This window comes from Callorhinus ursinus, unplaced genomic scaffold (assembly GCF_003265705.2).
Source record: "Callorhinus ursinus isolate GAN/ISIS: 27379988/994484 unplaced genomic scaffold, GSC_fseal_2.0 scaffold5, whole genome shotgun sequence".
NCBI classification, from domain to species: Eukaryota; Metazoa; Chordata; class Mammalia; order Carnivora; family Otariidae; genus Callorhinus; species Callorhinus ursinus.
The window spans coordinates 49836547-49864382 of NW_027397067.1; the positions used below are offsets into that span (position 1 = coordinate 49836547).

General features: G+C 45.8%; 1 protein-coding gene and 2 long non-coding RNA genes across 4 annotated transcripts; 1 reads left to right on the forward strand and 2 right to left on the reverse strand.

Annotated features, from left to right (window-relative positions):
• DCSTAMP (dendrocyte expressed seven transmembrane protein) lies at positions 1–27836 on the forward strand. The gene is made up of 5 exons (XM_025870987.2): positions 1–38; positions 8561–9602; positions 14602–14910; positions 15882–16122; positions 27752–27836. Exons 2-4 carry the CDS (start codon positions 8574–8576, stop codon positions 15924–15926), a joined length of 1383 nt encoding a protein of 460 aa, XP_025726772.1. The 5' UTR covers positions 1–38; positions 8561–8573; the 3' UTR covers positions 15927–16122; positions 27752–27836.
• On the reverse strand, positions 13314–14803 carry LOC141372829 (uncharacterized). The gene is made up of 2 exons (XR_012378291.1): positions 14664–14803; positions 13314–14317 (listed from the first exon to the last, which is right to left on the reverse strand). It is a non-coding gene; the product is annotated as an uncharacterized lncRNA (long non-coding RNA).
• LOC112823306 (uncharacterized) lies at positions 15443–24936 on the reverse strand. 2 transcript variants are annotated; one of them, XR_003207992.2, is made up of 4 exons: positions 24314–24936; positions 19223–19506; positions 18074–18248; positions 15443–16237 (listed from the first exon to the last, which is right to left on the reverse strand). It is a non-coding gene; the product is annotated as an uncharacterized lncRNA (long non-coding RNA). The 2 variants fall into 2 exon arrangements; XR_003207991.2 differs by having other exon boundaries at positions 15443–18248.

Consider the following 27836-nt stretch of genomic DNA (forward strand, 5'->3'; position numbering starts at 1 on the left):
GGCACTTTTGCACTCACAGAAGAACCTGAGAGGAACCTGTAAGTAAACTTTTTGAAAATTCTGTTCTTGGAATTGCTTTTTTTAATGAAAAAAAATAGTAAATTGGAATAAACAGTTGAGACAGGACGATACTTTAAGCTCCTCCTCTACCTCAGACAGTTTATCTGTGTACAGAAATACCAGAAAGAAGTCTTTGTGGATGCTGGCCTGAGGGATCCGAATACCCTCATCTCGGAGCATGATTATCCTCTGAACAGAGCAGCTTGGGTTAACTTGCCCATTTCCCAGCTTTTGAAGAATTGATGCCTGTTGGCCGAGCCTCCGGGTGGTGGCGAGGAGCAGGGCTGGCCCGGCCGGCCTGGAAGGCTGCCAGGCCTCATGGACAACGCCCTGCACAATGACAGACTGAACTGAGCCCTAAATGCTCTTCTGTTTACCTGGTAGCTTTCATTAATCTTTCCTTTCTTGTGTGAAGTTTGCTTTCACAGAGGAAGGCATTTGCTGGCTTTCCCAAGGCAAGAACAATGAAAAGAAATGAGGAATTCATTCCACCTCAAAAGGAGGCCTCTGTGCTTGCTCAAGCTCTTTTGGCCTCCTGAGAGAACAGTGTGTTCCCAAGCAAACTAGAAGTTTGTGAAGGAAGGAAGGAAGGAAGGAAGGAAGGAAGGAAGGAAGGAAGGAAGGAAGGAAGGAAGGAAAGAAGGAAGGAAGGGCTGACAAACCCTCCATTCTTCCTCTGTCCCACTTACAGGTACCAGGCTGGAAAATGTCAGCATCCAGGGCCTGATCTGCTGCTCTCCTGTGCCTTTCATTTCAGACCGTTGGGCTAGCAGGAACGTTAGAACTCATCTAGCTCAAGGGAGCTGTGGTCCTGAGAGGTGAATTGACCTACCCAAGGTCACACAACTCATTCTGGGTAGAAGCAGGTTAGACCACAGGTCTCCCATCTCCCTGCCGGGTACTCCCCTTATTCCACTCTGACCTTTGTCCCAATTTCCTTTCAAATGAGTCTCATCAAGTCCTAAATATCCTGAGAGAGGTATTGGGTAGGTAGGTTCCCTCAGGGGGTTAGCAGAAAGAATAGAGGGATCAGCAGTCTGCGTTTACTTTTCCTCCCCGGGGTGTCTACAGACTGCCGCTGGGCCTGTTGAGCATCAGCCATTGGCTTCTGCATCAGGGAGCAGGGGCAGAAGCAGCTGATCTCCCTTAATGGAAATGTTGGGGTGCCAGACAAGGCGAAGCTTCCACGAGTAGGGAAAGAGGGGAGCAATAGGACTGTCCCCGAGAGCCTGATCTAGGTCCCTCCACAAGGAAGTCCGCCTTGATTTCTCCTGCGTTTGCACTGAGGTCTCTGTTTGCCAGCCCCGGAGCGGAACTGGGGATGTGCGTCTCCTGTATGCCCCCATCTAGAAAGTTCCTGGGATAGGCCATTTGTTGGGAGGCTCGAGTTATTATTTCATGGCTGCATGTGTCCCAGCTGCTGCCTGGGCCTTGTATGTAAAGTGAGGGGATCTGTGCTCAAAGGACAGTGCTCAGGAGCATCGGACCCGCTGACTCCCCCACAAAGTGGACAAGCAGGGCTCTTGGGGGTGGGGCTGGGGGACTTTGCTGCTGCCTCTGACATGTAACCCCCCCCCCGCCCCCGCCCAGGGAAAACAGTGGAGGCCGCAGGGTATGCCCCTCACAGCCGGTGTTTGCTGGCGCACACAGGGTTGATGAAGGAGCCTGGCCACTGCTGTTTCCCATGGCAACAGCTCAGCCCCGCGTGAAAGCAGCTAAGTGTGGGCTCTGGCTGGCGACGCACACTCACAGGCTGCGTGGCACTCGGCTTGGACCGGGGCGCCTCATCACCAGCCCCATTTCCTGCCTTGCTCCCTCCCACCCAGCCCCCCCCAAATTGCTTTAACCCATGGAAGCGAGATGGGGCCTCCTCCGTGATACTGTCCCGTGCACTCCAGCTGTGGTTCTCCCACCCAGGCTGTGGTGCAGACTGTAGTTTAGGGATAAAGGCAGCAAAGTGGTAATTAGTCTTGGTATATTACTGTGGGTAAAAAGCAAGAAGCAGGTACTCTGTCCTGGGGAGACACGGATGTTGAGACAGATAATAAACATTATCGATAATGGAGGCAAAACAAAGAGAAATTGCAGGTTAAAGGGATCAGGTTTGCCTTTCAGCGGCTCCCCGAAGAGAATAGAGTTAGAGACCTTTGGGCAAAAATAAATATTCCCAGGGCATAGAGAAAAACCTTTATGCATGAGACTGGAAACTGGCCTACAGCATGATTTTAAAATGTCCCAGGGGGACAATTTAGGCAACAAGGGCAATTCAGATGAGTGGAAAGAAGAAAATAAGGGAAGGAGGGGGGCAGAGCTGAGAGGAGGAAGCAATGAGGATTCCCCAAAGACCAAGGTTTACAAACCGACAGTTGGGTGGCCAAAACCCAGCCAGTCAGAGTATTTAAAAATCATTTGAGCCAAGTTTGTTTTTTTTTTTTTTTTTGTTTTTTTTAAGTTAGGAGATGTCACCTCCCAAAATCTAGATTTCTGGCTTCTTTTGGAAAAAGAAAAAAAAATCAAAAAATTTGGCCACACTGGGTCTCCATACAGCCTTGAAGAAAATCTGCTAGGATGGAGGCTCCTGTCCAGATAATTTAAACTGGGGCCTGGGCTCTCCAGCCCCCCAAGACCCACAGCCCATTGCTCCACATCCCTCACCCTGAGAAGTATCCACACCTCCTGACTTCCTTTATTCTTTCCAGTGCTAGTCTGACCCTTATAGCTATTTAAAATGCTGAGTGCTGGGCGCCTGGGTGGCTCAGTCGTTAAGCGTCTGCCTTCGGCTCAGGTCAGGGTCCCAGGGTCCTGGGATCGAGCCCCGCATCGGGCTCCCCGCTCGGCGGGAAGCCTGCTTCTCCCCCTCCCACTCCCCCCGCTTGCGTTCCTGCTCTTGCTTTCTCTCTCTCTGTCAAATAAATAAATAAAATCTTTAAAAAAATAAAATGCTGGGTGCTGCCCACCCTGTCCTGATTTGCCAGTGCAACAGAGAGTGTGGGTACCAGCCGTGAATGTACCTCCTGGCTCCCTGACCCTGGGAGAGAGGGCTTTTTGAGTTGAGAATGAGGGCCCTGCGGCCCAGACCACGGACCAGGGAGCCCGACGCCAAATGGGCTGGTTTAAGGCATGAGTAAGTCTGAGCCTCAGGCTGGCTGGAACAGTCTCTAAGGAGAACATGGAACAGGCCACAGCTGAGCAAAAAGGTCAGCCCAGGGAGAGGAGATCCACAGTCAGCTCTGGAGGGTTCAGTGGGGCTGAGCTGGCAGCCGCGGTGGGGGACGCCGGATGCAGATGGCAGCGCAAGGAGAGCGTATGCCAGCATTGTTAAAGCCACGTTCCAGGATGCGTGCATGACTGGGATTCTGGGCATATATTCCAAACAAATTTAGAAGCTGCTCTTTGAAGATCATTTTAAGAAAGCCTAGAAAGCTGCCCATCTTGAACCCTCAGGGCCACTGGAATGGGGGTTAGAATCCTGGCGTTTCCACTTATTAGCTGTGTGACCTTGGGCACGTTATTTGACCTCTCTGAGCTTCAGTTCCCTCATCTAAAATATAGAGATATAAGAATATCTGTAATATCTAGAGCTGTGAAGATTAGAAATAATGTACATCAGATGCTAACACAGTGGCCAGGCACTTGGTTAACAAATTGATAGCTATTACTATTACCTAGTATTATTAGTTGGCTAAGTCTCGGAGGTGCCGACTATAGTTTGTCCACTTTTCTAGTTATGTATTTGCCTGAAGGCAAATTTGGCATGTGGGAAATTTTACCTCTATTATCCAGGAACACTGGTAAGGATTTTATTTTTTTTTCAAGATTTTACTTATTTATTTGACAGAGAGAGACAAAGCGAGAGAGGGAACACAAGCAGGGGGAGTGGGAGAGGGAGAAGCAGGCTCCCCGCTGAGCAGGGAGCCCGATGCGGGGCTCGATCCCAGGACCCTGGGATCATGACCTGAGCCAAAGGCAGACACTTAACAAACTGAGCCACCCAGGCGCCCCCTGGTAAGGATTTTAAAACAGGGTTCATGAGAAGTCAGAGATGAGATGCTAATGTGACAGGTAAAGTGGTGGGAATTGGGGTCTCACCCCCAGCTGTCTCCAACGCCAGGACAGGCTCCGTGAGTCCCTTAGCCTCTTTGGATTTTTGTTTCCTCATCCGTGGAAACCAGCTGGCTAGGTGTCAGTCCTCTAGAGCTGGGCTGCTCAACACAACGACACCCGCCACATGTAACTATTTAAATTGGAATTAATTAAAATTAAATAACATTAAAAATTCAACTCTTCGGTCCCATTGGTTCTATTTCAAGTGCTCAATCATCACATATGGCTGGTGCCGACTGGGTCAGACAGCATGAATAGAGAACATTTCCATCATCACACGAAGTGCTATCAGACAGGGCTGAACCCACAAGCTTGCTACCCAGTGTCGGGTCCTCAGATGAGCGGCATCAGCCACCCGGGAACTTGTCAGAAAGGCAGAGTCTCAGGGGCCACTCTAGACCTTTAGAAGCAAAATCTGCATTTTAACAAGGTTCCTTAGTGATGACAGACTCACGTTTAAGAAGCTCTGATCTGTAAGATTCGTGTTAGCTCTAAAAATAAAATTCAGGAATCTGGGTATCTGCTTGACAAAGTCATTGGGAAAGAAAAAGCAACCGGCTTGTCCAAATCCTGATTTGCCTCAAAGGAAAGAGTTGGGGCCATCTGCCGAGAAAGTTCAGCAGGACACTCGCACCTCTGCAGGAAAAGAGGAAGGAAATCAGCAGCCATCTGAAGGAGACCCGGAAAGTCAGTGCTGGGAAGGCGGTGAATCCGGCTCCTGTTGTTATGCCTCCCATCAACTTGGGGCATTCAGTCCTTGCCTGAAGACCTTCAGAGAAGGGAAGTTCTCAATTTTTTGTGGTAGAAAAAAAAAAAAAAGAAAAAGAAATGGGCGGCACTTTCTGGCTGGGTCGTCTTAAGGGGCTTGCGACAGCTCCCCTCTTCAAACCTCACCAGGAAGGAGCTCAGGCAGATCTTATATTCAAGTAGGGAAAATGAACATAGGCGTAGGGAGGGAAACATAAACTAAGAGGAAATCAGAGAGGGAGACAAACCACAAGAGACTCTTACCTTTAGGAAACACACTGAGGGTTGCTGGTGGGGAGGTGGGTCAGGGGAAGGGATAACTGGGTGATGGGCATTAAGGAGGGCACGTGATGGAATGAGCACTGGGTGTTATATGCAACTGATGATTCACTAAATTCTACCTCTGAGGGGAAAAAAAAGAAAATAAATAAATAAAATAGGAGAGAATGCATTCAGTCCTCTCATTGCAGAAAGTTTTGGTGTCTTTTGGTGACGTGCTGTTTTGAGTACAAAAACAAGGAGGATAATATTAGATCTGCTGCTCATTAAGAAAACATGTGCCTCTTATGGGAAAAAATTGCAGTCCTATATCTTATTTAATTGATACTAGTTTTTATTGCCCAATGTTACAGTTTTAATGTGTCCATAAATCTGTTTCTTACTTTCAGAGAAATATCTGTATTAAGAACACACTGTTCAAGAATGAAGGCAAAAGAAGGGAAATATGAATCCAAAATACACATTATTAATTTTTTAGGAAGCAAGCAAAATGGTGCTTCCATAAAGGATATTAGGGGGGAAAAACTAGCTGGGATTTCTGATCTACTTTAAAGAAAAATCTGCTGATTTGAGACACAGCTTTCCAGGGCCAACTATCTTGATGCAGGGGGAAAAATGAGCAGATAGAAATGGGTTTGTGATCTACAGGTCAGCTCTTAAGCGGTCACTGGCAGAAAGTGTAACGTGTTTCCAGCAGAGACATACTGAGCTGAGTGTCCTGTCACATACCCAGGAGTCAGGGAATCTGGCCACGGTGCAGGGGGGTGCGGGGAGCCGGCCCATGAGGCAGGGAGACCAGGTCTGGATTCCACTGCACCACAGACTGTCTGGGGGATTGCTGACAGATTTCAGTGAGCCCTCTGAGCCTCAGTTTCTGTGTGAAACGTAAAGGGCATTTAGGTTGGAGGGAGATGCTTTATGGAAAGTGAGCAGAATAGGCAGTGCATTTCTTTTAGTGTGGATCATTTAGTCAAATAATGGTTTGGGTCAAATCCAAAGCTGTGATGAAGAGAGCGAAGGGGGCCATGCCTGGGTGGGGAGGCAGCTCTTCTGACCCACTCGGATGCAGAGTAGCCTGCCCGTGGCCCACCTGCCCCACTGACTGATGCTGTCCTCCTGTCCGGGCCAGGAGGCAGCTCTGACCCAGGTTGGCAGTGCTGGGGAAGGTTTGGGAGCACAAGAGCCCTTCGGAGGTTTCCGGGGATCAGAATGGAGTAGGAATGGGGTCAGTGCATGGGAGTACTGCCAGCCTCTAAACCAACCTCAGAGCCTAAAAGGAGGCGAGTGTGCAGGAAAAAAGAACTTTGTCCTTTTGCGGGTCCCCATTCTAGTGGCGATTCCAATTTCCCTCCAGATAGAGTGAGAACATCCTCTAATGTGGGATTCTGAATTTCTGATAAGGCCGGTCCCACATGGTAATGACCCTCCTTCAACAGTTACTTTCTCTCCAGATCTCTTTTCTGTTCTGAGCCATCTCCCTTCACATGACAGGAGTTGCAAACCCTCTGCATTATTGCAGGAGAAACAACCGCAGGTTTGTTCCTCACCTGCCCACGTCCCCATCTCATTTCTGCCCTTCATTCATTCACCTCATTCAGCCCGAACACAAAAAGAATCATTTCTTCACCTTGAGTCACTCAGTGCATGCCTACTAGCCAATGCCTGGACCTCTCTCACACCCTGGGTGTAATCCACTGGCTCAAACCGTGTCCAGCTAATCCAGAAATCCAGCCCCAGCATATCTGATGTGAGGAGGGATGTATTTGATCGTGTTTAAAAACTGATCAATGTCTTCATTAAAATCCCATGCATATGGTATAGTGCTCATTAGCTGTTTTCCTGCTAATCAGGAGAGAAACATCTCAAATTGATTTTATGTGGCTCCAAATGAACCCAAGACTCTGAGTGCATCACAGACCTAAATATGCATGACTGACAGGGTGGTAGCAGCCCCATAGCACCTTTGTTGTAATTATGCCACATCTGGGAAAAAAGAAATGATGATTAACTCAGTGACAAAATATTCTTATTTTCCTTGCAAGATTCTCGGGGGAGAACTGCCCTGGGAAGGTGGGGGTGGGCTGGAGGGGTGTGGGTAGGATGCAATTGTCACAGAGCAGAGACACAATGGCTTCAGTCCAGCATTACATTTCAGTTTGGATGCCCTTGGTATGCTTTCTGGTCTGCAAAATTAGAGCACAAGAAAACAGATGACTATCAAAAATGATTTTACATAATGCAGTACATTGAAATTTAAACCTATCCATCAGCCGAGGGTTTATTGCAATTATTAAGGTCCATGATACAGTATTACTGCTTTTATCATTTAACAATCACTGCCTAATAAAGCAGCACAGAATTCAGTGGCTTAAAATAAATAAGCATTTATTACTACTAAAGTATCTGTGATCAGCTGGTGGGCTGGCTGGTGACCGGCTGGTCTGGGACGCCTCCTTCAGCTGTCTGGCAGTTGGCTGGCTATTGGATGGCTATTGGTTGGTGGGACTGACTGGCCGTGTGTCTTTGTCATCCAGCAGCCCATCTCGTGTGTTAGGCTGAATAATGTCCCCCCAGCCCCAAGATGCCCATGTCCTAATGCCCAAAACCTGTTTGTATGTTATTCTGCATAGTGTAGAGAGTCTACATATGGGATTAGTTAAGAACCTTGAGATGGGGAGATTATCCTGGATTATCAGGGTGGGCCCAATATAATCGCAGGTGTCCTTATAAAGGGAGGCAGGAAGATCAGAGTCATAGAAGATACAAGGATGGAAGCAGAGGTCCAAGAGAAAAAAAGGTGCAACATTGCTGGCTTTGGAGATGGAGGAAGAAGAGTCCATGAACCTCCAGAAATTGCAAAAAGTGAGGAAATGGATTCTCCCCTAGAGCCTCCAGGAGGAACACAACTCTCAGGACCCATTTTAGACTTCTGATCTCCAGAACTATAAGAGAATAAATAGGTGTTTCTATCAGCCACTAGGCTTGTGGCTGTTTGCAACAGCAGCAATGGGAGACTAATACACCGGACGTGTTAAAAAATTAGCAGGAGGGTGCCTAGAGAGAAGCAGGGGTGAATCACAGACTCAGGATTGGCACCCTGACATTCCTGCCACATTCTACTGGTCATAGACATCACAAAGCCACTCCGAAGTCAAGGGTTGGAGAAATAGACTCGCCTCTTGATGGATTCTTCTCTTTCTCTAACCTCTCAATGGGAGAAGCTGTGAAGTCACATTGGAAGGGGTGCGGAGATAAAGATAGGTAAAGAATTATGACTATTGTTGGCCACCAGTCTACCACCATGCCCTTTACAAAGTGACAGGGGACATTCAAAAGCAACATCTGACCCTGGTTTCTTTTTTATTTCCAGGGACGCAGGGAGCATGAGTGTCTGGACCTCGGGCACTGCTATCTTCCGAGGTCTTTGGGGGACATATGTGTCTCCCAGAAGCCCTGGCTGGATGGCCTTTATCCAACATTGGGGAGTTTGCTGTTTTGTGGCTTTCATTTCAGTGGGCCTCCTCTCTCTGGCCTTTTCCTGGTTTCTGTCCTCATTCATAGTCTTCACCACCTCCTGGGTGATCACCGGTGTGCTGCTCGGCGGCTCCAAGCATGCACGATGTTTCATTCTTCTCTTCTTCCTCTCTTGCGGCCTGCGGGAAGGCAGGAGCACCTTGATTGCAGCCGGCACAGGGATAGTAATCTTTGGACACGTGGAAAATATTTTTCACAACTTCAAAGGTCTCCTGGACGGTATGACTTGCAACCTAAGGGCAAAGAGCTTTTCCATACATTTTCCACTTTTGAAAAGATATATTGAAGCAATTCAGTGGATTTATGGCCTTGCCACTCACTTAAATCTATTTGATGACCTTATTTCTTGGAACCAGACTCTGGCGGTCTCGCTTTTCAGTCCCACTGAAGCCCTGGAGGCACAGCTAAATGACACCAAAGACCACGCCCTGGGTGTCTTGTACCAGATGGTGACAGCGACAGAGGTACTGTCTTCGCTGGGTCGGCAGGTACTTGCCCTAGTGGGGCTTCTGCTGGTGCTGCTTGGCACCGGGCTCTTCATGAAACGATTTTTGGACCCCTGCAGTTGGAAGTTTGAGAACATCTTCATTACCAAACAATTTGTTCGGTTCGACGAAATGGAGAGGCATCTACAGAGGCCCTGCGTCCTCCCGCTGAATAAGAAGGAAAGGAAGGACTATGTAGTCATCCCATCTTTCCGGTTGTCTCCGAAAGAGAGGAGAAACCTGGGGCTGTTTTTCCTCCCCATACTTACCCACCTCTACATCTGGGTGCTGTTTGCAGCCATCGATTACCTGCTGTATCGGCTCATTTTCTCAGTGAGCAAACATTTCCAAAGTTTGCCAGGGCTTGAGGTTCACTTGAAACTGCACAGAGAGGTAGGCACATGTCTAGCGGCGTGTCCTGGCTGTTCGCTGGGGTGTCTTAAGAAGGGCCACGAACCTCCCAGACCATGGCAGTGTCTTATTCACCCTTGGATCCCTGTGATGGCACAGTGCCTGGCATGTTGGCATTATTGGTGCCCAATAATTGTCGGTTAAGTTGAATAGAAGTCCTACTGTTAAGAGTCTGATTTCAACCTGAACATCCTTGGTCACTGTGTTAGTTTCTCGGGGTTGCTGTAACAAATGAACACAAACTGGGTGGTTCAAAACAACAAAAATGTATTCCCTTATAGTTCTGGGGGTAAAAAGTCCAAAATTATTATCAGTGGGCTGAAATCAAGTGTTGGCAGCACCACATTCACTTCGGACTCTAGGGGAGAATCCACTCTGGCTTCTTTCAGCTTCTGGTGGTTTGTCAGCTTTCCGTGGCTTGCGGCTGCAACCCTCCACCTTCATTTCTGCCTTTGCATCGTCTCCTCCTCCATGTATGTAAAATCTCTCTCTGCTTCTCTCTTAAAGGATGAATGTGATTGTGTTAGGGCTCACCACGATAATCAGGGTCACTTCTGCCAAGTCCCTTTTTTCCAAATAAAGTAACATTTATAGATTCTGGGCATTAGGATCATATACCATGGTGGGTGGGCATTTTTAGCTTTCTATAGTCAGCCATCACTTAAATGTGGGAATCGGTGTCTCTGATATGGAACATGAAGTTGGTTCTCAAGCAAGAGTACCTGGCATGAACCTGGGCTCCTTTTTCCTCTCTCTGTTGGACCTCTGCCAGTAGACTTTGAGCATCTTTTGTGAATGAGAACTTCTTTTCTTTGAATCTTCAGCCCTTACACAACACAGGAGGCCTCCCAACGCATCCACATAGCATTTAAGACGACGGTCACCGAAAAAAAAGGGGCTCCTAAATAACCGAATGTTACGGCTGGTGCTGGCATGTGGTAATACCCACTAAAGCAATGAAAACAGCTACCTTGTTTTTTTAGGTCAGTGGTTCTCAACCAAATGTGTTTCAGTTATTTCCTGGGATGGATACAGAGTCTCAGGCTTCAATTTACAGAGAATCTATTTTCAAAAGGAGAGTACCTTTATTTTTTTTATTTTTTTTAAAGATTTTATTTATTTATTTGAGAAGGAGAGAATGAGAGACAGAGAGCACAAGAGGGAAGAGGGTCAGAGGGAGAAGCAGACTCCCTGCCGAGCAGGGAGCCCGATGCGGGACTCGATCCAGGGACTCCAGGATCATGACCTGAGCCGAAGGCAGTCGCTTAACCAACTGAGCCACCCAGGCGCCCAGGAGAGTACCTTTAATAAGCACTCCATGTGACTTCAAAGTAGGTGGTCCATAGATCATACTTGGAAACACTTTGGCTCAGGCACCAACAATCTAGGACCTTCTAAACCAGTGGTTATCTACTGTGACTGCACAGTGTCATCACTGTGGACCTGAGCAAGCAAAAGAACACCCCAGAAATTGAATTCAAATGGATTGGGGTGAGGCTGGGGTAGGGGATTTTTAAAAACTCTCCAAATAATTCTGATGTGCGGCCAAGATTGAGAACCACTGGTCTAAACACCACCCAGAAGAATGGAGCCGAAGGCCATTGGTAGATCTATGACAATCTTAAGTAGTCAAGACGGTGTGTTTCTCTAAGCTGGTGCCCCCTGAGTCTCGGAGAATCTGCCTTTCTCTCCTTTGTTCTTTTTTTTTTTTTTTAAAGATTTTATTTATTTATTTGACAGAGAGAGACACAGCGAGAGAGGGAACACAAGCAGGGAGAGTGGGAGAGGGACAAGCAGGCTCTCCGCCAAGCAGGGAGACTGATGTGGGGCTCGATCCCAGGGACCCTGGGATCATGACCTGAGCTGAAGGCAGACGCTTAACGACTGAGCCACCGAGGAGCCCCTCTCTCCTTTGTTCTTACTCTTCTTAGCAGCTGTGTCCCCAGCCAAGAAGACCATGGTTTTTGTGCATCCCATTTTTTGCTTTTCCATTTTTCTCTGGGGAAAGTTTGTGATTATGCGGGCATTTCAGAGGATGTGGATATTGTCAGATATTGTCTTGATTTCTTTTAAACCCAGAGGTTGTGAAGCTGAACTAGGTGGGATGTGTGTGCGTGCAGGCCTGTGTGTTTGCATGGTGTGTGAGTGGGTGTGTGAGTGTTGTGCATGCTGGGGTGGAGTGCGCTAGCCTGGGCTGGTGAAAACACCAACAGCTGTCTGCACATGTCTGATTTTCCCTTGCTTTTGTCAGGCTACAGTAGGGGAACTCTTAGAAGGAAATGGCAGAAAGGGTGTCTGCAAGCCTTCCTTTGAAGTCCCACTTTCCATGGCTCTCTTTATCTCCCGGCCTGGGGTCCTCCTGTAGTGTTTACACTCTCTCTCCCTGCTTCTTCTGGCTCTGCAGGTAGCTGGGCTTCTAATTCTGGGCTGCTTCTCAGAGTTGATGACCCCCAGCAGGAGCACTCTGCTGCCTCGGAAGAATTCAGTGAATTACAAGATCCCTGGTGCTCTAGATATCTGGAGCAGGGTCATAACGGCAGCGGTGTTTCAAGTGAAAGCCAAACTGGACTTTCACACATGCTTGATCCCGGGGCTGGCAGGTAAAGGGGCCCCTCCCCTCCCCTCCCCCAGCGCATTCTCCTTTGTCTTTTTTCCTTGTTTGGTTCTTCCTCCCCTCCCTTCTCTTTTTCCTTCTCTCTCATTCATTTCTCCCACAGACAATATCCATGCCTGCTTTGTGAATTCTCACCATTTTAGACAGAAGGAGAGAAAAGCAAGTTCTGCCTTCCAAAAAAAAAAAGCCCAGAAGCTTTCCAATGACAATGTCCTGACAAATACATTTTGGGGTGTCAGGGGGGATGGGGGATGCAAGGATGTCTAAGCTGGGCAGGCTGCCGTGGAGGCTCACATCCTGGTGGGGGAGGCCACCATTCGTACAACGACAGCAGGGCGGTGGGCGCTGGGGCAGATGTGGGTATGAGACTGGAGACTGCCATGGGGGCTCCTCTCAAACTCTCTCCTGCCGCGCCTGGGAGACTGCAGTCGTCAGCAGCTGCCTCCGGGGACCCGCCGTGCCTGCCCTTATCCCAGGATGCCCTGGGAGGCTCCTGGTCCCTCCGTTGTCACAGGTTTGCAAAGGAGAGGCTCAGCAGGGAGAGAACCATCACCTCAAGGTTTTGCCAGTATTTCTCTCCCACCCTCATATGATTTTAAAGAAGTGTTTTAAGTAAAGAAGAAGGGAAATGACCCAAAGTGAGCTAGCTGGATGGGTGGACATCGTACGGGAAAATAGCCGGCGTTGTTACTTTTCCAGCCCCTACTTGTGCACAGCACTGGTCTGCATTAACTTTTCAGGACTGTCTGATACCAGAGCAGGTCCTCGGTCCATTCCTCAATGCTGTCTTTGCAAATTGTTTACTTAAGAGAGGCAAACACATTTTAAAACATCAGGGTACCATTTAGTATATTGCTCAGCGTTTTGAGAGAATCCATTACCCTCCGCCAACCTGGTAAAGGTTGACTCAATCTTTATGAAGCCCTGACTCCCAGTTGCAAAATCCCCAGATTCCTAGACTCAGTAACTTCTTCCCAGACCGGACACCCGCTGCTTTCTTATTGCAGGATTTCTCATCACTGACTCAATCAATGTGCTTGTTTTTTCAACAGTATTAAAAAGAGTGCATGCTTTTGCTCTGGGGACTGAAATCTCTCTCTTTAATTGTAGGCGAACTTTTTAATAAGAGAAAAGGAGAGGCAGTGCAAATGCTTTTCCTTGCTTAGGCATGGGGCCGGGGAAATTCCAGATGTGACTTGACCATTGTAGAGAGGTCCCAGATTTGAAGTGTCCAGAGTCTTCACAGGTACTGGGGTAGATCAAGGTGCACTCTGTTCTGTAGGTGTGGTTGTGTTCTTTTGGAGAAGTCATTTCCCTCTTCCTGGCCCCAGGGCTCTGGGGTACAGTGGTGATAATAACTTACTAAGGACTCCCGTCTGTAAGGTTAATGCTCCATCCCCAAGGTGCTTAATTTACATGGGGAGTAGTTTATTCATGGGCGGGATCTGGTCCATTAATTCCTGTTTTACCAAATCAGAAAACAAATCCACCGAGAGATGAAATGACTTTCTCAGGTCGGGGGAAACAAAGCACTGAATCAGCACACACTTCTCTTGCTGGTGGGTTGGCTGGGTAGTTCAATGTCATCCTTTGCCCTCTGTGTCAGTCAGCTGAGGGCAACTGGTCTGTACTCTTGTCTTCAAGCAGAAAGGAACACATTCCACCTGAGCATCCAGGAAAATTGAGAAAATGTCCTGTTTGAGACCTCTACAAATAGGATTTAAAGCCACCTTCAGCAAATACTATTTTTAGTATTCTTACACTAAGAGTAATTCCCCACCCCCAATGTCTAGAAGGTTGCTTTAGAACATAATATAATGCTTCCACATCTTTGTGACATTGTGGTCCGCTGTCAGGGTATTTGTCAAGATGGGGAGGATCTGACTGGGTCTATGTTCCAAAAATCTTCTCCTCCAGTTGAGCTAAAACCATCTTTCATCAGTCCCACATGTCCTATAGGGTGGAAGCAGGTGTTCCGTAAAACTGGGTGATGTGGTCACATTTGTCAGGAGAGCCACTAGCTGACGTTAACTGGATTTCTTTGTCTTCTCGAGACTTCAGCAGTCTCATGGGCATCCCGACTCTGCAAAGAAAGGACAGAGTAGACAAACTTACCTCATACCCTCTTTCAAGGAAATCTCTATTTCCACAAACCCACTTTGGAAAAACACTGCAATAGTTTCCAGTAAGACTCGGTCCTCCTCTTTACTCTGATCCTATCACACAGGAGGTGCTGTCTTAGCTGCTCCAGCCGGAGCTCCTGCACGTTGTAAGATAAATGCTTTGCATTGCAGGGCAGGATTGAGAAAGACCAGGACTGAGGACAACCATGGCATGAATCTTAAGGATTTTATTCTTTCATTCTAGGAGCAAGGAACTCAAGACATCATCCATGATTCTTCCTTTCACATATCTCTGTTCGAACCCACCTGCATCCCTGAACCAAAGCTCCTTCTGTCTAAGACCTGGATTCCTCTCAGCATCATTCTTGTGGTCCTAGTGGTGCTGGGCTTGCTGTCCTCCATCCTGACGCAACTCAAAATCCTGGTGTCGGCATCCTTCTACCCCAGCGTGCAGGCAGAGCGCGTCCGATACCTGCATGGGAAGCTACTGAAGAAAAGATCAAAGCAGGCAGTGGAAGGAGGAAGCAGTAAACAGCGTCTCTACTTCACAAAGGCAAGGCCAAGATGGGGGCATGACCTGTCATGAAGGAGATTTTGAGTTTGAAGGGCAAGTGGACTTTCAAAGCACTCTCCAGCTTCATGTTAGGGCTCACATCCCCAGGAACAGATGGGACACTGGGAGGAGAAAATGGAACAGATGTGCGTGGCTAAGGCTCTTAGCTTCTTGATGTTGGATGCTGGTCCAGATGATTCTACAAGCTGTTTTTTAAAACACTGATTTTAAGTGGGCACATTCAGCCATAAGGTAGAGAGACTGGTGGGAAGACCCTCTGCAGTGATTATTAATGGACAGGGCCCAATTAGTTATTTATCATGCCAAGGACACATAAATAACAGACGGAACTATCTACGACAGCTTGGTAAACTCTAAAGAATTTGTTCATTCTCTGGCATTAAAATATATGTCGTGTGTGTGTGTGTGTGTGTGTGTGTGTGTGTGTGTGTGTCTGTATGATTTTATATATATGACACATATGCATATTTATACATATATATGGTAACCTAATGACTTCCTACACATAAAATGAATGCTCATCAAAGACTTCATTTAACTAATTAACGAGGGAACAGTAAGAAATTCCAAGGGATTCAAACAACAGTTCAAAGCACACGCATATGTAAGCCATCAGGAACACCAAAATGAATGAGCTTACTAGATGCAAAACTGGCTTCTTCCCCAAGGTGGGTGGGAGGATTAATTGCACTCCACAGGGTGAAAGTCATTTTCACATCCATGGACAAAAATCATTTGCATTGCTGCTCCCAGCTCCCAACAACTTGCAGAGTTGGAAAATAGCTCATAAACAATGGAAGTCTGAGATAACCCCCAAGGATCAATTTCTGCCATTCTGAAGTGTTCTTTTGCATTTTTCCTGACGCCAGCCGTCGCACGATGAAAAGTTTATGTCAGAGGCACTCGAAATGGCTCTAATGCTCATTCATCTGTCTTTTTTGCCTCTTCAGATTCACTTCTGGCTTCCAGTCCTGAAAATGATCAGGAAGAAATGAACGGGCATTGCAGTTGAAGGCAATCCATGAGAAACCCCGAGGAGCTCCTCGGCCACACCGCTGCGGCCGTTCTTCTGGATTTCTGTGGACGCAGTTCCCCGTGCCTGCCCCACAGCAGAGAGCTGTGTTCTGTGCACCTGCTGCGGGGTGTTCGCAGCCCAAGCCACTTTTCTTCCTAAGGCCAAAGGGCTACCAGGTAAATGGCGTTGTCATCTGTCTTCCAAACAAGGTACATGATCCGGACTGTGTCACAATGTGGCAGAAAAGTATAAACCAGACCCCTGGAAGATGAGTCTCAGCATAGAATAATACTCAAGGAAAAAACAAAACAAAAAAAGACAGAACAAAAATTAGAAAAAATCAAAATCACCTCTAAAGGCTTATAGGCAAATGCCAAGGAGAACATACATTTAATGCCAGGAAAATATCTTTAAACTCTTCCGTCCCTTCTCTGCCCTTTGAAGTATCATTCATAGCTATTCCCTACCCCCAGCACTCTCTGCCCTCCCCCTGTCCTTACTCAAACACCAAAGACTTTCTCTGACACCCCTATCTAGCAGCTCTTAATTTCACTTCACCGCCACCGCCACCGCCACCTCGGCTTTGACCCTCCTCTTTCCTGGAGCACTTTTGGCTTTATGTCTTCTATCAAATCCTCTATCAGGTATTTAGACCACATGTATCCAAACCACAGGAAATGCTTGTTAAAAGGACCATCTTGGGCTGCTATTTACAACGCTCAATGTAGACTACATTGTATAGGGGCCCTATTTCCCCTAAACTCCAAATACCCAAAAGGGAGAAAAACCTCCTCAAATATTGATTCCATTATCTCAAAAGCCCCTGAATAAGAAAGAAATAATCATTAAATTTTTCTAATATTTTAACTTTTCATTTTGAAAACTTTTCAGACTTACAAAAAAATTGCAAAATAGTACAGAGTTCCATTTACCCTTCATCCATCATTCCCAAGAACCATCGCACAATTATCGAAACCAGGGAAACAACCTTGAAAAAATGCATCATTTACAGAGCTTACCGAATTTTTGTCAGTTGTCCCACTAATACCCCCTTTCTGGTCCCTGAGTCAGTCCAGGCTCCCACATCACATTTAGTTTCTTAGTCTCCTCCCATCAGGGACAGTTCTTCAGTCTTTCCTTTTCTTTTATGACCTTGACACTTTAGAAAAGTGCTGGCCAGTAATCTTATAAAATGTCTTTGACTGGGGTTTGCCTGATGTTTCCTTGTGTAATTCCTCCGGATAATGTATTTTTGGCAAGAATACTACAGAAGCCATGATGTGGTCATCTCGGTGTCCCCTTGTACCAGGGGGCATGTGGTGTGGACGTGTCTCATTACTGGTTAGGTTACCTTTCATCATTTAGTTAGGATGGGGACTGCCAGAGTTTTCCAAGGTAAAGTTACTGTTTTTCCCTTTGTAATTACTAGGTGTATTGTGGGGAAATATTCAGGCGATGCAAACATCCTGTTTCTCATCATCCATTATTAGCATCTGTCGATGCAGAACCAGGGTGTGGCCAAAGAGTGATTTTCTATTTACATAATATCATCTCCATTTTTCATTGGATCTACACTATCCCCAGAAAGAAACATTGTTCCAAAGACTGAACTTTGTTTCAGGCCCCAGAGTGGGCATTTTACATACATGATCTCCTTTAGGTTTCACAACAATTCTGTGAGGTAGGTATTATTTCCGTTTGATAGATGGGAAACCCTCACTCAGCGGGCTGGGGGTAGGGCCTTGGTGATGGCTTGTCTAAAGCTCCCAGGTGATTTTAATGGGCAGCCAGGACTGAGAACCACCAGTCCAGAAAGTTTTACAGGATTGTCTTTCAATTCAGGTTCAACTGTGAAATTTCTCTAACAGAAGTAGCCTCCATTAAAAGCCTGTCTGATTCAGCATTTCCCAAAGTGTGTTCCTCAGACCACACCAGTCTCTTAGCTGTCCCATAAAAAAAAGAAAAAAAAACTTTACATAAGTTAGTAAATCCATACCATCTGCCTTCTAACTTTGAAGATTCATAAAGCATGTTGGCACAATTCAAAAACTTGAGAAACCCTATAATAAAGAAATCTCTTTAAGACTTATTTTGCTTATAAATTATTAAACCCTGGAATAATTTTACCTGCAATAACGATTAGCATCACCTAGGGCCAGTTCTGCAGTCCATACTCAGGCAAATGCTGATGGAGTTGGCATGACTTCCCACCAAAAAAGGATTTGAGAAGATGAAGATGCATTTGCAGTTTTGGTTTATTTAAATCGAATCATTCTCATGATTTCATACCTTGTTGTGTTTTCTAAATAAACAAATGTATATATTAATACATGGATCCAAAGTATGAATGTTTGTATTCATTTTGCATTTATTCCTCCTACAGAGAAGGGATCTGTTCCATATTAACAAAGGCAAAGAATGAACTGCCAAATTTTTAGAAGGAATTGGATGCTTTTGTGCTTCTAAATTCTGTTAATTAACTAACTTACTAATCTACCTAACAGCATCACCAATGACTAGAATAAACTTTTGGGACAGGCCATGTAGAAGGTACTGGTGATGCCCAGACAGTTCACCTTGGTCCCTGCCTTTGGGATGCTTTCATTCTAGTCAGGAAGACAGACACATGCTTAGACAATAAATAACAATTTACACTAGGTTTTGGAAAGTGTCAAGGGCACAGGGCAGGGGTTGCCTGTAGGGCGCAGGGGCCAGGTTCTCTGCCCTGGCCTACTACGATTGTCTAGTTTACCCCTGTTCTTTATGAGAAGGGCATTAGAGAGATTAGTCCATTGGTTTTAATTCCCTTGAAACCAAAATTACTTTCTGAAGTAGCATAATCTCTGTTGTTTCCAGTGTACTGTGACTTTGAACAGTTCACAAAGCTCCTGGAGAGTGTCCTGCTGTCCCTGTTAGGCATGTTTGCCCTGACTTTGAAGTGCTTGTCCCTATTGGAAGGACAGGCTGACAAAGAGGGAGTGGCATAAAATGCAATTTGATCCTGAAAACAAGATTTAGACTTGCTCATTAAGGCCAGTCTAACTGGGATATAAAATGCTTATTTAATTACAGCTTATCCACTTTAGATTTAAAAACGAACAGTTGGTTAAATTTCTTGAGACATCTATTGTGAAATGTGCCCTGTTGATCTCGTGGAGGTGGAAAGATACCACTCAAAGTAATTTAACGGCACTTCCTTTTTCACCTCTAATTTTAATGGCTTATAAAAGATATTGCATTATTGCAGTCTAAGTCACTATTTCTCATCTCACGAACCCCAGCTTGGTGCCACACTCGTTCCGGTCTTTCAAGTGTCATTCTGACGTCCTCATTGGCTTCGCATCTGTTGTTGGTTGTGTCTCTCTGACGGTGAGATACACTAATTCTGAACACCTTCGCAGTAATAGATCTCGTTTATTGTTCTACTTGGCATGTTCAACATCATCTTTCCTCTTTCGATTCGCTCTCTGTTGCTTTCTTGATGAGGACTTCATCAATCCCAGTTATAATATGGGATATCCTGAAGTCTTCACACACCATGTATTTTTGTCTTAATTCACCTAAGAGAGATAAATAAATGTATCTCATCCCTCTGAACGTAAGAACTAGCTTTCTCACCCAAAGTCAGTCATAGTGAAAAGACCATTAAGGTCAATTATTTTAGTTAACTTATACTATGGAAGAAAGAGGAACTGGTTAAAAAAATGAATATGGGCTGAACATTGGTTCTATATTCATATATATTTAAAAGCCTGTTTTCCCCCCCACAACAGCGGGGAGGAAAGATTTAAATTAATAGGTGGCTGAGACCAACAAACTTTCAGGGTTAAAGTCTTCTTTGGTTTTAATCTCTCATGGTTGCAGTAACATTTTTAAAAGCAGGAAAGGAAAGATGAATAACAGGGTACAGGGGATACGAGTCTTTTATCAGCTAAATTCTGGGTGTCTATGAACCTTACTATTATAATCAGAAAACAGAATAAATCAGAGTTGTATTTGTCATTTGAGGAATTTCATGCAAATGCAAATGGAAAGTGAAAAAGACAATGATAGAAATCAAAGTATAACCAGCCAAATCACTGCAATGAGGGCGCAAAGTGTTTGCACTACTTTCCTGGATACTGTGGAAACACACAGTGTGGTGTGTAAGGTGCCCCCGCCCCAAGCCTCATTCAGCAAAGATGAGGAACAATGTACCCACTGCCCACAGCATGGGGCTCAGGAAGAGGGTGGGCTTAGAGGACACACAGGAGGACCAGGAAGGACTGTGACAAAGATACAGACGTCCATCCCCTCAGGACCCAGAGCAGGGTTCCCAAAGCTGGCTGATCATCAGAGTTGCCTCCAGAGGCTAAAGAAAAAAAGTAAACTTACAGATTCCCAAACCTAAATTCAGATCCACTGACTGGGGAGATGGGGGAGGGTCCCGGAAGTCTGTATTCTGTGGGACTTCATGAGATGGAGCAGGGGTTCAGATGATTAGGGAAATTTGGGAACGACAGCTTTAGAGGACTGGAGCAAGCTTTGGAAAGGATGGGTTGCTGATTAAATAAAAACACATCTACGATGTGATTAGCTGGGTGGACATACACATAGAACTTCCATTCTACCCTTTGCTGAAGGAGCTATTAATCCACCAAGATTTTTCAATAATGCAAAATGCAAATTGTCAAAAAAAAGTACATTGTTTTCACCTTCTGCAGCCCAACTCCCCATCCAAACAAAAACAGAACTGATGATGGTATCATAAAATTAAATAATCATAATGATGAGGGAACAGAAGGCAAGCTGAGAACAAAGCAGAAGCTGACACCCTACAAGCCCCCCCCCCCACCATGGGATCTGTGTGACATTCCTCAGGCACTCCTGGCTGTCCTAAAGGAAAAACAAATAGTTAACTGATAGAGATCACAGTCTTGCAGGACAGGAGTCTCCTTCAGTTTACAAAAGTCTAAAGCAATTTATGAGGACAAAGCATTTCTATCAATGGCCTAGCTTCCAGAAGGGAATGTAGATACAATTAAATGCCCTTATAACCTGCAGCCCAACAACAGATACTTGAGGTGGGCAGAGTGTAATGTTTCTCCAGGAAGATCCCAACTACCTTAATGTTAATGCCTTACTAGAGGGGTGATCAACCTTAACCTGACAATGGCAAGGCCTCCAGCATCCTGTGAGTCTTCTTGAGCATATGAAAGTTCTTTCAGAAACCTCCCTTTTTCCTCACCTCCCCCAAACCCATAGTATATAATCAGCCACCCCTCACAACCCCGGGGCGGGAGCTCTTTCTGCCCACAGGTCCTGTCCCCGGGGCTTTAATAAACCACCATTTCTGCACCAAAGACGTCTCAAGAGTTTTTTCCTAGTCGTCGGCTCTGGACTCCACCCCACTGAACCTCACCTATATTCTAAAGCTTCATCAATAACTAGTAGTTAACTATCAAACATAGTTTGGTACCCATACTATTTTTTAATTAAACTATCCCAACTTAGGGGATGGTATATCACATTTTTTTGAAAAATGAAAGTAACCTCAACTATGACAGTCCCATGATACACTAGAGAGAACGGATTTTTAGAATGGGGAAGGCTGGATTCAAATCCTACTTCTGCTAAGCATTAGTGGCGTCAACTTAAGCGACTTAGCTCTTACCTCTCTGAGCCTCAGTGTTCTTATTTCTGAAATGGGGCTTAAAATAGGAATCAATAGCATCTTTTGAGAATTAAATGAAATGACCATATAAAGTCTCGCAAAAATAGATAAATAAATGTTTATCGTCTTGCTCCTTTCCATTTGCTCCCTGCTCAATCTCACTTTTTTCAACTTTTGACAATAAAGTCTGATACAAAAAGAGTAAAACAAACAAACGAACAACAACAAAAAAGAGTCTCAACCAGGCTTGGTACACACTAGGGATCGGCGACCTTTTTTTGTGAAGGGACAGACAGTAAATAGGTCAGGCTTTGCAGCCACAGAGTCTCTGTTGCAAACCCTCTCATCTCTGCTGGGGTAGTGAGAAAGCAACGCGTGGACAAAACGTGAATGCATGGTTATGACTGTGTTTCAATAAAGCTTTATTTGCAAAACCAAGAGTCAAGCTGGATCTGTCTGCCTGATAATGCAGGAAGACTTTTTTAGAAATGCATAGGTTGATGCCGGACATGATGCAATGGGGACTCAAAGTCAGAAAACCCAAATGGGGTCAAAATCCCTTTTACCATCCACTAGCTAGATGACTTCGCAAAATTCACTTCACCTTTCTGAGCTGAATTTTCTCATCTGTAAAGATGAAGGAGCTGGGCTACAGAATCTCTGACGAAGTCACCATCCCTTGTCTCTTGATTCTTTGAGAGACCACAGTCTCCTAGAGAGAATCATCAATACACTGTCACCCGAATTTCAGCATTTGTTTGTTCTTTCATTGTTGATCAGTGAATCATAAAGAGCAACAGAAGCTCTCAGGTCATAAGTATGATTCATTTGATGAAAAAGGGAAAAGATAGCATTTGGTCAAAATAAATGGTGTTTTCTCCACAGACAAAAAGAAACAATCAGAACAGTTATTAAATTTAAATGTCATACATAATTTCACACGGTTTCAAGTCAGACTAAGATGTCAGTAGCTGAAGACCAGAAAATTGAAAGCCTTGTTTTTTCAAAGCGAGCAGTGCACTCACTCTAACTGTGATATATTAATTAGGGAGTGAAAGAAATCGATCAAAACTATCTTTCCAAAAGGAAACCATGTGGAGGTATGTTTGCACTAAATAAGGGTGCTGTGTCTTGCAAATGCAAATGCTAATACAAGAAAATAAATAAGACATCATTTTTTAAAAATATTTTATTTATTTATTTATTTATTTGAGAGACAGAATGAGATAGAGAGAGTACATGAGAGGGGGGAGGGCCAGAGGGAGAAGCAGACTCCCTGCCGAGCAGGGAGCCCGATGCGGGACTCGATCCCGGGACTCCAGGATCATGACCTGAGCCGAAGGCAGTCGCTGAACCAACTGAGCCACCCAGGCGCCCAATAAGACATCATTTTAAAACAGGATGCCATCAAAGAAAAAGAGTGTTGAATTAGAAGTCAGAACTGACTTCTAATTCTGTCTCTACTGCTAACTAGATTTAGCCAGGGTGCTTCCTTCTCTTGACACAACTCAGTCCTTCATAGAAAACATCCTAATAGCTAGGATTGACTGAACCCTTAGTAGGTACCAGACACTGTTTTTGGTGTGTTATTCCCATTCATCCTCACCAAAATCTCATAAGGAAGTCCTGATGCTATTGCTGTTGTACAGCTGAAGAAACTGAAGCACAGAGAGGCTAAGTAACTTGGTTCTGGAAGCAGGATTTGAACATAGCTACTCTCGACTATGCTGCCTCCCAAAGCGAGACTTTCCTGTGTCCTTTCCCAGCTTAGAGATCCAGATCCACACGTACTGTGAGTTCATACCCCCCGCACCGGGCATTCAAGCTCCCTCCCATCTGATCCGAGCCCCCACCATATTTCTCATTCTCCCTCTGCCTGAGCCCTTCCTTTATTAAAAAGCTCTGTTTGCCCGGCCTCCTGAAAGAGTCGCCTGCATTCCCCTTCAGCGCTGTGCTCTCTCCCCAGCCCCCTCCCTGCTTTCTCCTGCCTTCCAGGCCCTACCCGGACCCGTGAATGGGACCGTGTCCCGGCTGAGTCACAAACCCTGTGTGGGAACTGGGAAACGCCCTTTAAACTCTCCTGGCCTCAGTTTCTTGATCACTTGAGGGTTGGACTCCATTTCGCTTTTTCAAACTTGTGAATTCTTTTCTTTGAAGCGGTAGACCCTTTCCCCTAGTTCACTTTCTAGATCACCAACTCCCCGTCCGGCAGACACAGGTACCCTGCTCCTCACAGGGGAGGCTGAAGCCTGAAGCCACTCTCTGTCCTCTCGTCCACCGTGGCGGTCTGGGAGGCACCTGAGCGATGTGCAGACCGGAGCAGGAAGACACAGGGGTGGCTCTAGTCATGCAGGCCCAGACCTCCACTAGTTTGCCGCACATTGGCCGGGTCATCCTCTATCATTTACTTACACGTTCTTTAAACCAACTCAGCATTATTACTTAAATAAGTTCATTCAAAAGAAGGAAGCTTTATAACATCATTACAAATGGAAAAACAGTGTCACCTTCCATAAATATAAAGTAGCATACACGCACACACACATCATATATACAGTATTTGTTATATAGGCAGATTATGCACAGATACGTTATACACAGTTATGTACATTTTATATATATTACACAGATACACATGCACTGAAAACAAAACAACATTATTACAGCATTAGTCTAGTGAGGTATTTGCCTGCCAAAGCCAACAGCCTACTTACTCTGTGTGAAACAGCTCACAGAACCCATGCTAGGGGTTATCCCACCGAGGGGCGAGGGACTGGGGTACTTGTACACCAACTCCCGCCACCTGCTGGTTGGGGTTGCTTCTGCTTTTGGGTGGTTTTCATTCCTCTCTCTGGCTTTCCTCGGTTATGGAAAAAAGCCCCCAGTCAAAGGGATGCGGAGCCCGGCAGCTGGGGGTCAGCTGGAGCGCACAGAAGTGCTGGTGGGGGGTGGGGAGGGCCCACAGCACCTGCAGCAGCTCCATCTCAGTAAAATGGGAAGGAGCTGCCTTCCACAGTCACCCGGGTCTCTGCCGACACCAAAGCCTTGTCATTGACATGATGTCATTCTTGCCTATAAACCACTGACAACTCTTGGCTCTCATTCCTGAGTCCGGTCCTCCAACAAAATGCCGATTCCTGGGGCAGGGGTATTTACCCAACTAGAAAATAATTTTGCTGAAACATCATTCTGCATGTTACCTACTGAAAAACAGTTGTCACTATGGAGTACAAACCAATCACAGGATCATTAACTCAGCGTAAATAAATGAATAATTTCCTTTGAATGTCTGCATCATCCAACCGTGAAGTCCTAGACAACGTCTAGGCCCAGAACTCCCCGCTCTCAACTCAGAACCCTATTTAGAAGAATGCCCTGTGTGCAGTAGTCTTTACAGGTTTTTTTTCCCCTTCTCAAATGTTCTTTAGCCTGTGTAGATGGCATTTATGCAATTCAGAGAAAGGCACCGCAACAGGATTAGTCAGCAACACGCCCTCTGACGCAGCTTCTGTGATCTAGTTAAAAATAGGAAAGAGGATGTTTTGCATAAGTCATCACCGTTGTGCAGGATCAGAGAACTGTCCACTTTTTTTGGTTTCCACATCCTGTCACTTTACCTAAAAATAGATGAAAACTGTCCCTGGGATTTTTGGACAAGACATTTGCTTCTGTGATATAGGCTCCCTGGTCCTTCTTCTTTTTTTTTTTTTAAGATTTTATTTGTTTATCTGACAGAGAGAGAGACAGCGAGAGAGGGAACGCAAGCAGGGGGAGTGGGAGAGGGAGAAGCAGGCTTCCCGCCGAGCAGGGAGCCGGGTGCGGGGCTCGATCCCAGGACCCCGGGATCATGACCTGAGCTGGAGGCAGACGCTTAACGACTGAGCCGCCCAGGCGCCCCGGCTCCCTGGTCCCTACTTGTCTGCAGGTTCCTTTGCTGGCTTCCCTTCACCTTCTGCCATTTCCAATTCTGCGGGTCAGCCTCGGGCTCAGGACCTCTGCCGTTCTTCCCCGCTCCCCGGGGATAAACTGCAGGGCCCGCGGGGGCCAGGCCGGGGACATCAGCTGTGAAGCCAGCCGGGCGGGCAGGGTAAACCAGCCTGGGCCTGGCCCACCCGAAAGGAAGGAACTCTTCCTCAGTTTCTCACAGACCAACTGACTTTTCCCAGAGCGCCCAGAAACCCAGAGTTTTTTTATAGGAACATACCTAATCTGTAAATGTTAGAAATGAATTTAAATATTAATTTTTAAAAAATAGAGTAAAGGTGGAACCATGAGTTTGCAGTCTGTAACCTCTATTCCATACATTCTCCTTCATGTGTTGCCAGCTATAAAGTGGGGGATCTACAAAATCTACGTCCACAGGTCTAAATCCTCCCACTCTCTCCAGTTCTTCTCTCTCATTTGGACTAGGAGAGGAGTCCTGGATTCTGATTTTGGCTCCACCCTTTGCTAGCCATGGAACTTTGGTGGATAGCTTCCTCTCCCCAGGCCCCAGCTGCCTCGTCTGTAGAATGTGGCCCTTGGAGTCAATGACTTTGAGGGCCCTGCCAAGCTCTACCAGCCTGTGAGTCCGAGAGACCCTCCTCTTCATCACCTCTTTCTTGCCTTTCTTGATCCCAAAATATCAATTTCCGACCACAGTCAGTGACCCAAACGTTTTCCAGGTTTTCTCAGCTTAGGAGTCAGTTTTATTTGTAACTCTGCTTCTAGGCAACATCCAACCAGTTCTATTGCTGCAACACTCCTTAAATTTCCCTTTTGACCAGGAATGACCTGCTACCATCGTTTTCCTACCAAACCATGAGATTTGCTTCCATCCCTCCTTGAGCTTCTCCATTACCCCCAGCTCTAGAACTCTTCCTCCAAAGACAAAACAAAAAAAATAATTTTAAGAGCATTTTTTTTCAGAAACCTTCCTTGGCGCCTGGGTGGCTCAGTCGTTAAGCGTCTGCCTTCAGCTCAGGTCATGATCCCGGGGTCCTGGGATCGAGTCCCGCATCGGGCTCTCCACTCCGCGGGAAGCCTGCTTCCCCCTCTCCCACGCCCCCTGCTTGTGTTCCCTCTCTCCCTGTCTCTCTCTCTGTCAAATAAATAAATAAAATCTCAAATTAAAAAAAAAGAAATTTTCCTTGGAAGAAAATTTACAATGGCTGTTTATAATCTGCATTACTTATCACATCCAGCCTTCAAGTTGCCTTACTGCCCTTGTAGGCTAATGAGTCCACTCAGGCAACCATATTTAATTCATTAGCTGGGCGTGAGGGGAGGGTCCAGTGGTGTGTAGCACGGTCAAGGGTGGTTCACAGGTAGCCTCTCATTGGAGTATCAGGCATTCATACTCCAGTAGGAGGTATAAATATTTAGGTAGTATCTCAAATAAAAGTGTCTAAAGCATTGTGGGTAATAATGTTACCAATGTCAGGGGAGGAAGAAATCTCTGTAATTGTTTCTCACATCCAAAAGTAAAGAAAGTATTCTCATCCCAGAAACAAACTGGGCACGTTTCCATTTATCCTTAGGGGAGTGGAACACTGGAGGCAGGACAAAATTTGAGAGTTTCAAACCTCTCACTTCTACCTGGGTTTCCAGTTGGTGAATGAACTATTTCCTAGGGCTGCTATAACAAATTATTACAAACTGAGTGCCTTAAAACAACAGAAATTTACACTCTCACAGATAAAAGCTGAATAACGTCTTGAAGGAAGAATCCTTCCTTGTCTCTCCGACCTTCTGGCTGGTTGCTGGCAATCCTTTGCTTTCCTCTGCTTATGGCAGCATAACTCCGATTTCTCCTGTCTTCACACTGACAGTTTTCCTTCTGTGACTAATATTCTCTCTTATGATAAGAACAGCAGTCCTTGGGCTGAGGCCCACCATAATCCGGTATGATCTTATTTTAATGTGATTATATCTTCAGAGACTCTTATTTCCAAAGAAGGTCACATTTAGGGAACTAAGCATTAGGACTAGAACATATTTTTGAAGGGGACACTGTTAACTCAGGACAGGAAAGACTCTCCCTACCACAATGCCCCACATACAGTATATAGAACCACCTCTTCAGAAAGTATTTTTCACAAATTGGTCACAGCACAACTTCACTGTTAGGATGAATTTGCATACCCTCTGCTGCCCTTTGTCTCTACATGCAGGCGTGGGAAGAGCAGGAGCAATCAACACTGGATTTTCGATGCCACAGAGAAAAGGTTTTCTAAGGAATTTGGGATTATACCTTAG